The 15125-nt window shown below is 45.4% G+C and overlaps 1 protein-coding gene across 1 annotated transcript in view; it reads left to right on the plus strand.

Annotated features, from left to right (window-relative positions):
- adgra3 (adhesion G protein-coupled receptor A3) overlaps positions 1-12528 on the plus strand; it is a 30579-nt gene extending 18051 nt beyond the window's left edge. Inside the window, exons 4-19 of the mRNA XM_005742992.1 lie at positions 4713-4784; positions 4874-4945; positions 5057-5217; positions 5723-5936; positions 6040-6204; positions 6481-6682; positions 6782-6931; positions 7046-7204; positions 7294-7461; positions 7633-7840; positions 7977-8185; positions 8306-8430; positions 8523-8646; positions 9129-9274; positions 9981-10076; positions 10740-12528. Coding sequence (XP_005743049.1) covers positions 4713-4784; positions 4874-4945; positions 5057-5217; positions 5723-5936; positions 6040-6204; positions 6481-6682; positions 6782-6931; positions 7046-7204; positions 7294-7461; positions 7633-7840; positions 7977-8185; positions 8306-8430; positions 8523-8646; positions 9129-9274; positions 9981-10076; positions 10740-12198 — 3730 coding nt within the window. The 3' untranslated portion in view covers positions 12199-12528. The remainder of the gene's footprint in view (positions 1-4712; positions 4785-4873; positions 4946-5056; positions 5218-5722; positions 5937-6039; positions 6205-6480; positions 6683-6781; positions 6932-7045; positions 7205-7293; positions 7462-7632; positions 7841-7976; positions 8186-8305; positions 8431-8522; positions 8647-9128; positions 9275-9980; positions 10077-10739) is intronic.
- The last annotated feature ends 2597 nt before the right edge of the window (positions 12529-15125 follow it).

Here is a 15125-nt window from a genome sequence, read left to right on the forward strand (position 1 = left end):
CTATGGTAGGTCTTAAAGGGTTAAACTATTTTCTCCTAGTGATTTGAAAAACAATGTTATTGCTTGAAATCCACAGATTTTTTACCAGGAGTTGGTCAGAGTCCAATTCTGGTGCTTTCTCTCTGCAGTTGTTCTAGCACCTATAATGGTTAAGAAGCTACTGGCACAAGTCTTTCTGAGTTTCTTAAACAGTAAAACATAGTATTCCAAAGAACTTTGAATTTCAGTCTATGTGGGAGTTACTTAACAGCAAAGATGTGTAACTTCATGTGAAAAAAGCTTTTTGAAAACCTGATTTTTAGGTAAAGTCAGCAGGAAGTTTCAGGTTATCTTTTCTTCTTGAAGATCAGTCATGTAACCTCAGATTGAGCTTTTTGTTCTTTAAAATAAAGTGTTTTGATGTAAACTGATGAATTCACGAACACGGGAGACGTGCGTCATCATCTCGTGCCTGCCTTGTTGTTAATGCCACTGCACGCAGTTCAGACTTGTGCCGTGTTGTAAATGTTATGTAAAGGTTACTGGGAATGACCCTGTTAGGCTGCCTTCACAACAAATTAACGGGGGGAAAAAGTTCTCGTCTGAATCGGGCTTATTGCTACTGGGTTGTTTTGTCTGGTCAGACATCACAGCACACACCGTGCAGACTTATATTTTTTCGCACTCAGACGTCTTTTAGCACGTATGCGCGTGTGATGTCTATGAATATCTACGGAGGATAACTCTGATGTGCAAAAAAAACACGTAACTCTCAAATCCATCTGGGTGCCGCGTGCTTGTTTAGGGCGTCGAACGTAAGCGCGTCGCCGCGTGTTTCCCTTTTGTGGATGTGCGCGCATGAGAGCGAGAGCAAGAACACAGCATGAATTGGAATCATCCGACAGCACCCAGTCCCTGCCAACACAAACTTGAGCTTGGCTGCTGCTGTAGAGCAATAAGAACGAGACAGGAAGGCAGTCAGCTCCTCGGATCAGAATTGGCCCCGTTTCCTCCTCGATGCATATTCTCTGATGGATACGTGCCTGTCTATATGTCCTCTGCATATTAAAATCTAAAACACACACAGATATCGTTAAAGGCCTTTCTTATCGCCACAGAGATCATCATGGAAACACGTGCTCCAGTTTACAGTTTGGCTTTGTAGCAAAGTTTAATTGGCCCCACCGCCTGTCTCAGTTCATTTCAAAGGGTAACAGTCACTCTGCTGTGAAAGGGAGGGAGCACAGAAGAGCAAAGGAGACGATGAGGTAGTACTGGACTCTGGGAATGTAAACACAGAAGCCCTACATCAAGGCTTGGCATTACAAGCGACACATTCGCTCGGCTTTTTTAATATACATTTTTTATTTATTTATTTTTTGTGGAAAATAGGAGTGGAGTTAATTTGCAGACTTTGCCAGTTTTTATGGCTCATTCATATGTCATAAGTTTTGCCAGGGTTTGTAATGTCATGAAACGCCTCAGAAACTTGGCACGTAATGCTTTAGCCCTTATCTTTGACTTTACTCTAGCCCCCTCCCCAATCGCCTAATTAGAGTTTTCCCATCCTCACTTCAAGATGTGCCATTTTGGAGGCCTCATTTATCGTGCGTGCCATGTCACAGAGCACAGGAGCATTTAAAGCGAAGGCTGCAGATTGAAGGCCACAATAAAAAGCTCACATTTACACATCTTAAAGGAAAGATTGTGCTGCAGAGAAGAGAAACAAGTTTCCTAACTCCTTGAGAGTGTCCCCACTTTTCACTCGTGCCAGAATATTTACACTGTTGTACACCACACGCAGATCAACTTCAGGGCTCCAAAACCCTGCATTAAAAATGGTCCAAAGCATTCATTACTCAGTATTTATTAGGCTCCAGAAACACTTGTTTCAAAGCCCACAGCTCTTCACTGTAGCTTCAGTGCAGGTTTTTCCATTAGAGTGCACACTGAGACGACTTCCAGCATCACTACAACATCATTACGGTTGTGTGTGTGTTTTTCGGGCTTAGGAACGTTCGCTCCAAATCAAAGAGAGACGTTATATAACTGTTTTGACAGGCGATGCGGCGCTCGTGTCGATGAGAAGACAGAATGCGTAAAAACTGGCGCAGGTCTCCACTGAATTTGTGTTCAGCCCGCACCAGTGACAAGTTTAAAAAGAAAAAAAGATGTTAAGACGGGTATAATAATGATCTCTCTTACAAGAGAGCTAACATCTGATCTAGACGTAGTCAGCTGCTCCCAGCTGGGTTTCTTTATTCACGCTGAGAGCTTGGGTGTAGGCCGCGCTGCTGGTTACAACCCCGTGGGCCAAGATAAGTATATCCCTTACCTGACTTTACACACAGTTCACACACTCAATTTCTCCACACTAAAACATTTAAGCAGACTTCTCCCAACACTACAGCATTCTCAGACCCTATGGATTCCTTTAGGCTCGGCGCTCCTTACTCGGCATTCCTCCCAACAGCTGAACGATTCCCACTCGAACCTTATCACATCGGGCTATTTTTGCTTCAGCTCCTCAAATGTGCTGCTCTGGAGCGCTCCTCTGTGCTGTTAATTTGCTGCGTGCCTGTGGCCAAAAGACATGCATGTGACTTCACTCAGTAACAATGACACTTTTTTTTGTGGTTTTTAGCTATTTTAACAAATATTCTCGAGGCTCCTGGTGTAGCTGTAACTTTAGGAGTTGAATCCAGGCGATAACCGGAGATGAAAGCACGCCCGCCTCACTTCTATATCCTTCCCATGACACACAAATTTGGCAGGCCCGCAAAAGGAGGCTTTTTCTTTACTTCCAAGTGAAACTAATAACCTCACACCGTAAAAGTCCACGGCTGGCACCTTAAGGCGCAACACCAATAATTACATAAATTCTGGGATGCTAGGATATACCTGCCAGCTGTTTTTCAGGTATCATTTTTGCGTTAGTATCACCTTCCTCAAGCACCCGAACATATAGTTTTGCTGGCGGCAAGCTGAGGTAACGATCTGCCTTTTCTCACTGGCTCTTGTTTCATTTCTTGCCACTTTGCAACAATTGGTTTCCTCGCACAGAGGTTTATATGTTACAGCTATAACAAGGGTTTGATTCAATGCTGTCTCCCTGGAAACTGAAAAATTGCCGCCTAGCTTTCTTGTTTTGAAGTAGGTTTTTGGATAATGGTAAAAGCTTAAATTAATGTTATTATTGAACCAAAGACCTACAGTCTACATCTAGTAGATTATAAGGATATACCATTCCCCTCTTCTCAGTATTTCTCAGGGTTTCTGGGTCGCAGCATTAATTCAGAGGTTTTGGTCTCACCTCCATCATTAGCCTTGGTCCCAGTCACAGCTGTATTTGGAAAAAATACAAATCTTGTTAGACGCCACAATGTGGCAACTAAGTCAGTTTCCCTCTGACAGGATGCCAGAAACACAGCTTAACCAGAATGCTAACAGTGCTTAGTTGCACTACTGTTACTAGATTTATGTGTTAATGAAAGAAGTAGTTAATCCACTGAAACATTTTACTTTTTATTATTTTAGTTTATTGAGGTCTATGGACATCAGAAAATATTCAGTACTTGCGCAATAAAATGCATCTTTATTATTGTAATTATTAGCTGTAGTAGTATTGAGGTTGTATAAACATCTTTATGTATATCCCTTGATGATGATTATATCTGCTGAAGGCGGTGTGCTCCAGCTGACCTGGACCTTCCTTCGGTGAATATTTCTGAATGTTGGTAGAGTCAGTGTAATTCACAGAGGCAGCCTCCATCTTTTCCCCGTTAAGCCCCTGAACCGTCTCCGAGTTTCCTTTTTGAAAGAGTCTCTGACACTTCCATCTGATGTTTGCAAGAGACATCATGTCAGGTCACATGAAGGGGAGAAACACACACTTTTCCTGCATTTGACATTAATCACGGGTGATTAATCACCTACCACAGTGTTGCTGTGCCTTTGATGTGTAGGTTCCCCCCGCAGGCCCACACAGACATTATCTAAAATCACCTTGGAAGTTGTAAGCCTGTCGGCTGAATTTGGAGATCTCTGTCTCAACCTGCCTCTGTTGAACTTGGCTTTTTGCTTTTAAACCTACTGTTTTTTATCTCAGCAACTCAGCAGCGTTTCTCGAGGTGTTCATTTATGTACCAATACATTTGCAGCTCAGATGAAGACAACTCGATGATCTTTTAGCCCAGTGGTCCCCAACCTTTTTTTTTTTTTTCTGGCATACTTTTCAAGTAACTTTAGTAAAACTCATTTAAACTGGATGCGGACGACTTTCAGCTTACGGCTTCTCAGTTATTGTTACCATTGAGGTTGAAAGACCTCAGAGGAGGAGATTCAAGTAGTCAAGGATGGTTATGTGACAGTGGAGGACACCAGGGATAGGGTGATCTGCTGTAGCGACTCTTAAAGGCATCAGCTGAAAGAAGAAAGAGAAGATCTGTTATGTTCAGTCAGATTTCTTTATCTATACAATTAGCTAGTGAACTCCTAGGGATTTAAATTATTTGTTTATTTTTTGATCATTACTTATCTACTGTAATACAATTTGTCTGCTGTTTTGTGCCAATTAACTTTTCTGTCTCACTTCATTAAACGTAGTAGTACAGCTAATCTCTGAGTACCCCTGGTTAAGAGTCACCGTGGTAGAACAACACGGCTCTTAGATTGGTTTATTTTTTCAGCTGTCAAACAAATAAAATGTCATTCTTCTTCTGTGTGCACTGCAGAGACCTGGCCAACAACAGCATCAGCTGTCTGAACAGCGACATCTTTAAAGGTCTATCCAGTCTGATCCGACTGTAAGTCATTTGCACTGCTGTGAATGTGATCTAGTCATGTCTTTATAGTCCATCCCAAATAAAACCTCTTTTTTTTTCTCCCCTCTCAGAAACCTTACAGGGAACATGTTCTCTTCATTGGCTCAGGGGACCTTTGACAGCTTGGTGTCTCTGAAGGCACTGTGAGTATGCTCAGCTTGAAAAGAAACTTCATGCACGTGGCCATTGTCAGTCTGTTTGATGGTGCTCGATCACCTAAACTGACCCCAGGTGTTGTTTTTGTCCATCTCCAGAGACTTCAAGACACCTTACCTGCTGTGTGACTGCAACCTTCTCTGGCTGCTGCGCTGGATCAGAGACAGGAAAATCTCTGTAAGGAACACAGAGTGCTCCTACCCACAGTCTCTACAGGGTCAGTCAGTTACCTCCATCAGGCCGGAGCTCTTTACATGCGGTACGGAGACACACACGCACACGTTAAAATATAATTGTTTGAACATCCTGCAACAGAACTGCATCATTTTAATTGCCGCTGACTCAGATCTGCCATTTGTCCTGTCTTAAACATGTCTAAATAACTGAGCAGCAGCTCAGACGACTGTACAGTCAAAATGCTGCGCTGTCCCTTTAACGTCTCTGTTTTGGTATCAGTGAGGTTAGTGTTTGGGTAACAGGGGCTTGTGCAATGACACGGGAGATAAGACAAGGGCTGCCCAGGCCAGCGCTGCCTTTGTTTGTACTTGCTCATGTCTTATCGGTTTGGCACTCATCTCAGTGAGGGATTATGAAATGTATGGTGTAGATTTAGCAGAAGCTGCTGGCCTGACATGAATTACAAATGGCACTAAAAGTACTGAGAATTTAAAGATGCAGTTTTAACTTGTATAGTAAACAGAACTGGAAAAATGAGCGACGCTTCATTTTTATTTTGAGAAATATCGCCTGCTTGTTTTCCTCAGACGCTCCACTCGAGCTGCCCTCCTTCCAGCTGACCCCATCCCAGCGGCAGGTCGTCTTTCAGGGGGACAGCCTGCCGTTCCAGTGTCAGGCCTCCCTCGTGGCAGAGGACATGCAGGTGCTGTGGTACCACAGGGGCCACATGGTCAAGCCTGATGCCACTCAAGGCATCTTCATTGAAAAGCGCATTGTGCAGAACTGCTCGCTGATTGCCAGGTATGAAGATAGGTGTTCGTGTATTCTGCAAGTTCATAGGAATTTATATAGCCACCTTGACCAATTAACATAAAATATATTATATTTTCATGGTTTCCATCAGTGCATTGACCATCTCAAACATCCAACCTGGTTTTACGGGCAACTGGGAGTGTCGGGTCAGGACAAGCAGGGGAAACACCACCAGGACGGTCCACATTGTGGTGCTGCAAAGTTCAGCCAAGTACTGCGTCCCTGAACGTGTCTCCAACAACAAGGGAGAGTTCAGGTGGATACTTAATCCTTTTTTTTCTCTTTTTAAACGTAAAACCACTTAAAACTCAAAAATCCAGTGTGATGGAATATACCAAAGGTGAAGTAATAAATAATTTCCTTTGTGATTGAAGTGTATTCTTGCTGTGTTGGAGCAGTTGCGTTATTGTGCAAGCAGCACCCCCTTGTGGCCAAACGGTGTTACTCCTTCAGTTACCAGATTGGACATATTTTGGCTCACATGACACAGCCTGAAGAGGAAATGAACAGCAATTTATTTAAATCCTCCCAGGTGGCCACGCACCTTAGCAGGGATCAGAGCCTACCTGCCCTGCAACCGACTGCCATCGAGCGGAAGCACGTACTCGGGCAGCTCCAGTGAAGAGCAGCGGGCTTGGCGTTACTGTGATCGCGAGGGCCAATGGGCAGAAGAGGATTATTCCCGCTGCCAGTTTCAGAAGGATGTCACAAGATTCCTCAATGTCATCAACCAGGTTTGTATCTGGCCATTCAGGCTGTGATTTGATGGTTTTGAGCTTCCTCGTACCTGTGGCCCACAGCTCTCTATTCATGCCCAGTTTTGTTTTTCCTAGATGCCTCTAAATGAGAGCAATGTGGTGACTATAGCTCAACGCCTGTTTGTCTACACGAAGGATGCTGCCAACTTCTCAGACAAGATGGATATCATCTTTGTGGCTGAGATGATCGAGAAGTTTGGGAAGTTTGTTGAGAAGTTTAAAGACGTAAGTGGATGTGCTTATGTGTTCACATTTAATTGTTTCTCTTTTAAAAACTTGGAGTATGCACTGCTGAGTTGGATGTAGTTGGAAATCTTGTTGTGTCTCTTTGTCTCCTAGCTGGGTCAGGTGATGGTCAGCATGGCCAGTAACCTGATGCTGGCCGACGAGAGGGTGTTGTCGATGGCTCAGCGTGAAGCCATGGCCTGCTCCCGCATCATCGCCTGCCTCCAGAAGATTGCCGCTTACCGCCCAGCTACACCTCAGGCCTTCCCCCTGGTTAGCCTCACCAACAGCATTTAGACATGTTGCACTACAGATTATGTGTAACGCAGAGCTGCATTTGACTCTTTCTGTTGTCCTTCCAGACCTCCCCTAACATTGCACTGGACGTCCACTTTGTCAAGGTCAGCGACTGGAATGGTATGTCCTGCGTGTTACTGCAGAGGGCCATCCCTGAGCGCCCCATCGGCCAGGACCGCCAGCTCACCTTCAAATGTAACACAAGCAGCTCGTTTTCCAGCATCTTTTACAAGGTCAGCTCCTGCCAGGAAAAAAAACTAGTTTGCAGTTTCATTAGGTGGAACTTTTATCTGTGGACAGCTTCTGAATTTATAAATGAATTCATCAGATTTTAGTCTTAACAGCGTCTTTTGAGTAGTTTAACATGACAAGTTGTTCTTTCATTGTGTTTTTTGTCTTTATAGAGCACTGCAGCGGAGGCTTCCCTGCAGTTTCCCCAGTCTCTCCTTACTGAGGCTGTACCTCCCGGGCAGCCAGAGGACACGGTCTACAAGCTCCACCTACTTGGCTTCCACAATGGCAAGTTTTTTCCATCCACTGGCAACTCCTCCCAACTTGCTGATGGAGGGCGGAGGAGAAGTGTAGCCACACCTGTCATCATGGCCAAAATAGGTGAGTCATGATGTTGCAGGCATAGTGGTGAACCCTAACCTGACAAAAGGCCAGCTCTTCTAATCAACAGGGACACATTATCAGGAAACAAACTGAAAATTTAAAGTGCTTTACCCCACTGTGTACTTGGCATCAGATGGCATGACTCCACGCGTCCTGAAGACCCCCGTTAATGTCACCCTGCGCCTGTTTGCCCGCGGCTCAGATGCTGTGTCCGCCTGCTGGAACTTGAGCCAGGCGGGAGGTCAGGGAGGATGGCAGAGCGACGGCTGCCGCATATTAGACCATCACGACAATTTCACAACCATATCATGCAACTCTCTGGGCAACTACGGCCTGCTTATGGTAGGTTGGGCTGCCTCTTTATGTTCACTGGGGAGTTTGTGAGGCGATCAGCACCCGTGTGCACAGTATGACCTCACTGGCCCTCTAGTATATCTCTTTATGATCTCATTCTTGTTTCAGGATCTCAGCGCTATGGAATATTCCTCGCCAAGCATTAAGCCACTGCACCCGGTTATCTACGCCACCACTGTCATACTCCTCCTGTGCCTGGCCGCCATTATTATAAGCTATATCTACCTTCACAGGTAAGAGAATAAACCAGTGGTATTGAACGGCTTTCCCATTAGCCCCCTTGTCTCATTCATAGCTCTGCAATCTGTTGATTCTGCGACTGCAGGTCTGTCCGAGTGAGCCGGAAGTTTTGGCACATGTTGATCAACCTCTGCTTCCACATCTCCCTCACCTGTGGGGTTTTTATAGGTGGCATCAATCAGACGCGATTCTCAAGCGTCTGTCAAGCAGTGAGTATACAGCGCCCGCACACTCCGAGCCTCTCCCAGCCTCCCCGCCGCATTTGCTTCCACTTTGAATGTTTTCTAGGAATAAGAAGTTGAAAAAGTTGCCTTTGGCTAAAATCACTGCACTTGTGAAACTCTGAGGGTGGGGTGGCATAGAAAGATACTGTAGCTCGTTTCATGGCTTGAGGCAACCCTGCACCTCTCCTCAAGGTGTGCTGGAGTGGGACGCACTACTTTTTCTTCTTTCTTTTTCTTTTTCTTTTTTTTTAAATTGCACCAATCTGGATGCAAGACCTTGTTGATTTATTGAATGTGCTTTGATGTAAAACGATATTTTCTAATGTTAATATCCAACTCAATGTGATGATGATGTCTTAAGCAGAAGATGCACTAAACAAAAATATCTACAGTGTGCTCCGTTCTCTTACTTTTCATACTGACACTCACTGATTTCGCTGCTACTATAATGGTCCATTCTCTCCTAGGTGGGCATTTTGCTGCACTACTCCACTCTCGCTACCACTCTCTGGGTGGGTGTGACTGCAAGGAACATTTACAAGCAAGTGACGCGCAAGGCCAAACGCTACGAGGAGCTGGACGAGCCGCCGCCACCGCCGCGGCCAATGCTGAGGTTTGACTCTCTCACCGCAGCAGATGTGTGGCAAAAGTGGTGCCTTTTTAAACGACACCCTCCAAATGATAGCCTTGTGCAACCGTCTGAACATGTAGTAATTCTACTAATGGCTTCAGAGCTTTTGTTTCACCCAGTTCTAGCTTACTAGCGTATCTTTTTATTATCCTGGAAGTGAAGAAATGGACCAGAGCTTCACTTATTTTGTGCCTGCTTCCTTTGCAGCATGTGTGGATCGCACAGGCGCAGTTGAATTAATAGCAGTACAGCAAAATCCGTATGCTTGTAAATACCACATAAACTAGACTCAGGCTCTTTAACTGTTCAGATAAACAGGACTGTGCATTTTGTCCGTTGAGATGTGTGCGTGTGATTCTTCCTGTGCATAAATCTGTAGCAGCAGGCAGCTTTTATAATGTGAACCAAGCTTGAGCTGTCGTGTGTTTTTTACACAAATTACAGACGTAGCGCAGGACACGCTACGCTGTGTCATAAAACTTATCTGTATATATATACTCAGCATACCTTCCCTTAAATGTGTATATGACATTTCTGTTGTTATATGTGGCCGCATTTTAGTGAGGCTGCCACCACACGGTGTCACTGTAGAAGCCCGAAGCATCACCTGATCTCTTTTATTTCCTTGATGCCTATTTTATCATTCAAAGACTGAAACAGAACTACCTCTCTTTCCTTTCTCCAAAAGGTTCTACTTAATTGGCGGAGGGATACCCATCATAGTCTGTGGGATCACTGCTGCAGCAAACATCAAAAACTACGGCAGCCAGATCAATGCGCCATAGTAAGTAGAACTTTAGTCATTAAAGTTTCCTTCTCTTGGTTTGATTTCATGGAAACGCCGTGCCATTTTATCTGGTCAACAGATTCACATATTTTTCTACCTTCTGTCTTTAAGAGAAATTGGCTTTGTGGTTGTCCAGGCCAGACTGCACTGCATTAGCTCGAATATTTTTATGAGGGAAGGTTTATTCCCTCCAGTTCTGATTATAGATGCCTTTTAATGATATGCGCATCCAAGCAACGAGAAACTGCTGCCAGTTTACAGCGAGCTCCCCCGCCCCGCTCTCTACGGCGGCAGCTGTTTAGATTGTGTAGCGTGGCTGACTAATTGAGAAATCTGGAGCCGTATCTGTCTTGGAGTCTTTGGAGCTTAATTAATTTCTTGCAACCAAAACAAATTCAGCCTGTGTTATTAAATGTAATGGGACAGTAACTGTAAGAATGAGACGCAAAACTTTTTCCAGAGTAATTTCGAGTTTCTCGGGTTAATAATCACAACGACAGATTAAGATGGGGAGACGAGGTATTGTTTTAATGAGGGAAAACTTTACCATTAGCATGTTCGGTGAATTTAAATGAATGCTAAACGTTGAGCCTGATATAGAGTTGGGGAAAAAAAAAGCCACATCTGATGTCTGAATCGTCTTATCTCTGTCTTCATTAGTTGCTGGATGGCGTGGGAGCCGAGCATCGGAGCATTTTATGGCCCGGTAGTTTTTATCATCTTTGTGGACTGCATGTACTTCCTCAGCATCCTGCTGCAGCTGCGCCGGCACCCTGAGCGCCGTTACGAGCTCAAAGAGCCAACCGAAGAGCAGCAGCATCTGGCTCCGGCCAACACTGAGGTTGGGCCCGAAGCTCCCAGCAGCCGCTGCCACCCCCTCACCCTCCAGCTTCAGCCACATGAGGCGTCCTCTTCATTAGTGTTTCCCCCCCACACTGTGCCACTGTCGGCTCTGGAGAACGAGCACACCTTCGCTGGGCAGTTGATGGGTGCAGCGGGGGCATTGGGGCTGTACGCAGCCCTGTGGGTGTTCGGCGCCATGGCGGTATCACAGGACCACCCTTTTGATTTAGCTTTCACCTGCTTGCTTGGGGTGGTGGCGCTGGCGCTCGGGGCCTTCATGGTTGCTCATCACTGCGTCAACAGACAAGATATGAGGCGCCACTGGTCCCAGGTCTGTTGCTCCGGGAGACGAGCGTACTCCGCACAGGAGGACACCCTTCTGCCTCAGCCAGGCGTGGCGATGATATCCACGACAGGATCTGACAACAAAGCAGATGGGGAGTCAGCCAAGTGCGGCCACAGCAGCGCGGACTCTTCCTATACAAACAAGAGCGCCCCGAGCATGCGCAACTCCGCCCACGGCAGCAAGCTGACCAATCTCCACGCGGAGGCTGCACAGTGCAAGTCAGCCTCAGCATCAGCGGCAGCCAATGGCGCTGCTATTTTGGACAACAGCCTGACCGAGCATTCACTAGACAATGAAATCAAAATGCACGTGTCACCGCTCGAGGTCCAGTTCCACCCCGTGAACAACGCGAGCAACCCGGCCGCCACCGTCGCCGCCACCGCCAACGGCCACATAAGCAGGCATCACAAAAACAGAGCGCGCACGCACAGGGCGAGTCGGCTCACCGTGCTGCGAGAGTACGCCTACGACGTGCCTACCAGCGTGGAGGGCAGCGTGCAGAGCGCCCCACACAGGAGACACCATCACTACGACATGGCAGCTCGCAACAGCAGACGAGCGGCCTACATGGCGTACAGGGAGCGGCATCAGAGCCAGCTGCAACAGGACAGCAGCGACAGCGCCAGCCTGCCGCGGCGCTCCCGCTACTCAGATAAAGGAGGCGGCAGCACGCTGGGGAAAGGATCTGTGGTAACCGTAGAGACTGAGCAGTCGGTTACCGCGGCAGGGTCGAGCTCAAGTAGAGACTCTGCTTCTGCAAAGCAGCCTGGCAGCACGGGACTGGAAAGCCACCCTAAGTCTTACGGGCTGAACCTTATCACTCACAACGGTGGCGCGCTTAAAGAGAATGGACAGGCAGTGGCTGTAATTAAAGCAGACAGTGCAGCCGCAGTAAAGACCGGCTTGTGGAAACATGAAACTACTGTGTAGCAACCGTTTCTGTGCTAAAGACTGCATAATAATGTGCTCACAACTTTAAGCTGTGAATGTCTGGTTTAGTTGTTTGATTGTACTTTTTTTTTTCCTTGAAAAAAGAAAAAAATTGGAAAATAGTAGCCGAATTATGGCCAATGAACTGACTTTGTAGATATGTTTCTGTAAATGTTCTATTTTTATAACTTTTAATCCACCACTTTGAGAGTTTTGTACATGAAACCGCATGGTCTGAGCTGTGTGGCCCTGTGCGTACCGTTAACCTGGAGCCTTTTCCCCCCGTTTTCTAGTTTGTTCCAACAATAATTAAAACAAAAGTTCCATTTACCTAATTTAGAGATTTGTTTCTTGCACTTGCACCCACGATCTCATCTTTTGCTCTCTGCAGCCGCTGCAAAGGTGAGTCAGAGCTGTTTTGTTTCCAGGAATTACTCTCCCTGACAATATATGACATGCTGGTAATTGGGTTTTTCGCTGACCTTCAGGTGGCCTCGGGTTCCTTTCTCTACAGTGGTGCAGCACTTTAATTGCAGCTGGCTGTGGCTGTGGGCTCTATGGGTGTTTTCTTGCTGCCTGCTGGCAGATTTGATGAGTGCGCCTTACTTTCGGGGCACCCGCTGTCTTAATGCGCCCGGCTGTGATTGACAGCTGACTCTCAGGGCAAGTGAAGCTGCCATGAGAAGAAAGGATAATGAGAGAAGTGTCTTCTTCTCCTTGCAGCGCTTTCCATTCTCCATCTCCTCCACAGCTGACAGCTGAACTGGAGTTCCACTCGCTGCTTGACATCGCTGTTGGGGCAGAGCGTGTAAGAGACTCAAAGTGTGATTTGACTGCTTGAGTACTCAAGAGATGAATTGCTGTGACTTTTTGCTGGGCGAATGCCATGTAGCATGTAGACTTGGTGGTTCTGTCAACAGCAACGAGCTTGATGTTGGCTCAGCTCCCTAGCTGTGTAAGAGCATAGGTATATAATGACTTCATTTGCCACCAGTGAATATTTGGTGGTAAACTCAATCACCACTAAAACACATGAATGCACAGTGTTGTGTTTATAGCAGAATGGATGTAGACGATTTAACATCACCCAATGATTTGTGGAGACGTGATTCAGGCAAATTTTAGGAACCTAAAGTAATCAAATACACTAATACCTTCAATCCTGGTTAACAGGAGCCAAAAGTGCTTCTAAGTTTATGTTAAATAGATAAATAACAGGAGGAGAATATGTAGTAAAATTAGACAACCTGCAAAACTTTACATTTTAATATAATTTTAAAAGGATCCAGAATACACGTCTCCTTCCTAAGACAGAAATGCACCAGGTCATTGTAACAGTAGGGACTGAAATTTAGATGCATGTAAGACCCAACTGGTCGACTACTAAGAGGGTTGAAATGCACTGACAGCACAAAGTGAGTCGTTGGAAATCCAGTGAGATAACCTAGCTAGTGATGATGCAACGCTACAAGCGAAAGCTGGGAACAGACCGAGATGCTGTAAACTGTGGAGAATTATAATGTTAATGATTCTTCCTGCACTCAGTTTTGCTTTTTAAGATTTTCAGCCTGTCTTGTTTCCCTCGGGGAAAACTCTTAGAGTTTAAGATATCTGCTCTGCTGAAAAATGTCCCCCTGACTAGCATTTACTTCCCACTGCAGTGTTACAGTTTCCAAACAAGGGGTCAGGAACACACGACAGTCCCTGCGACTTTTGGGAGGACCAAGCTCAGACTAAATGACAAAATAACTTGTTCCGAGTGATGTATTCACATCTTCACAGCCTGCCATTAACTAACTACGCCAGCAATTTTTCACATGTAGGAACTGATCAGTAATCGCCGTCTACAGATCACCCCATTCACAGGAGACACCGAGAGAGACTGCAGCTCCAATAACTCCAATTTTTCATTAATGGCATATTAATAAAACACATATTTCACTCGGGCAAAGATATATTGCCTGGCCATCTTGGATGTGACAAATTATAATAAGACTTTTGAATTATGTAGAGAGCAGTTAGGCCTTGATTAGTGGCAGGCTCGCTGATTCCCCGGAGGCATGAAAGACTGATCTTCAAATAATCGCAAAGGTTCTTCAGCGCTGCCATCTGTTATAAAGTTCATTTGAGGCAGTGTGCGTGGCGGGGAATGACAATCGGAGGGTGTTGGTGCTGCGTGGGGAAAAAGCTCATAAAGGCAAATAAACTGATAGTATCTCGGCTTTAAGATCACTGGGACACCTTGGGCAGAAATCGATAATAAATTAAGATAAAACAAATTAAGTCATTTAGGCCTTTTCTTAATCTCATTCGGGAGTCTTGGGGTTAGATCACCCATCTCCAAAATAATAAATCAGTGATGAGAGAATTACATTCAGACACCAAAAGCATCAATTACAGCTGAACGCTTTATTTTCAGACATGGCAGGATCTCTCCGCCCCGTTTCCACTTAGTGTGCTCTGTAGAGCGCATCCGAGCACAATTCCTTACCGGGAGGCCCAGGAACGACCAACATCAGACAAGTGATGTGTTGTTTACATTTTCCAGTTGCTGCTCATGGTGCCTGGAGGAAGCATCTGGCTCTGTTGTGGAAGCTTGCCACTGGAATGAAGATTGATACTTTCTAGTACATGAAGCCATCTGACTGCTGATTGGAATTACGTGGATCTGGCTGTCCAGAGGATCCGCTTTCTGCTTTTTTCTTCTTAACCTGCAATATTCTCGTTACCCAATAGAAATCTGACTTAAAGATTAAAGAATTAATTAGCATCCAGAGTTTGTCATGATCACTGTCACCTTTAAGCATCTGTCTGCACCGATAATTGGCGATTTGTATATTCTGGCGAGCTAAAGGAGACACTTTAAATATTTGCAAATGAGGTAAACACGCATCAATGTTAAGGTTATGTTTAAAGGGGACCTATTA

The sequence above is a fragment of the Pundamilia nyererei genome, unplaced genomic scaffold (assembly GCF_000239375.1).
Source record: "Pundamilia nyererei isolate P.nyererei 1_Seehausen unplaced genomic scaffold, PunNye1.0 scaffold00126, whole genome shotgun sequence".
Taxonomy (NCBI): domain Eukaryota; kingdom Metazoa; phylum Chordata; class Actinopteri; order Cichliformes; family Cichlidae; genus Pundamilia; species Pundamilia nyererei.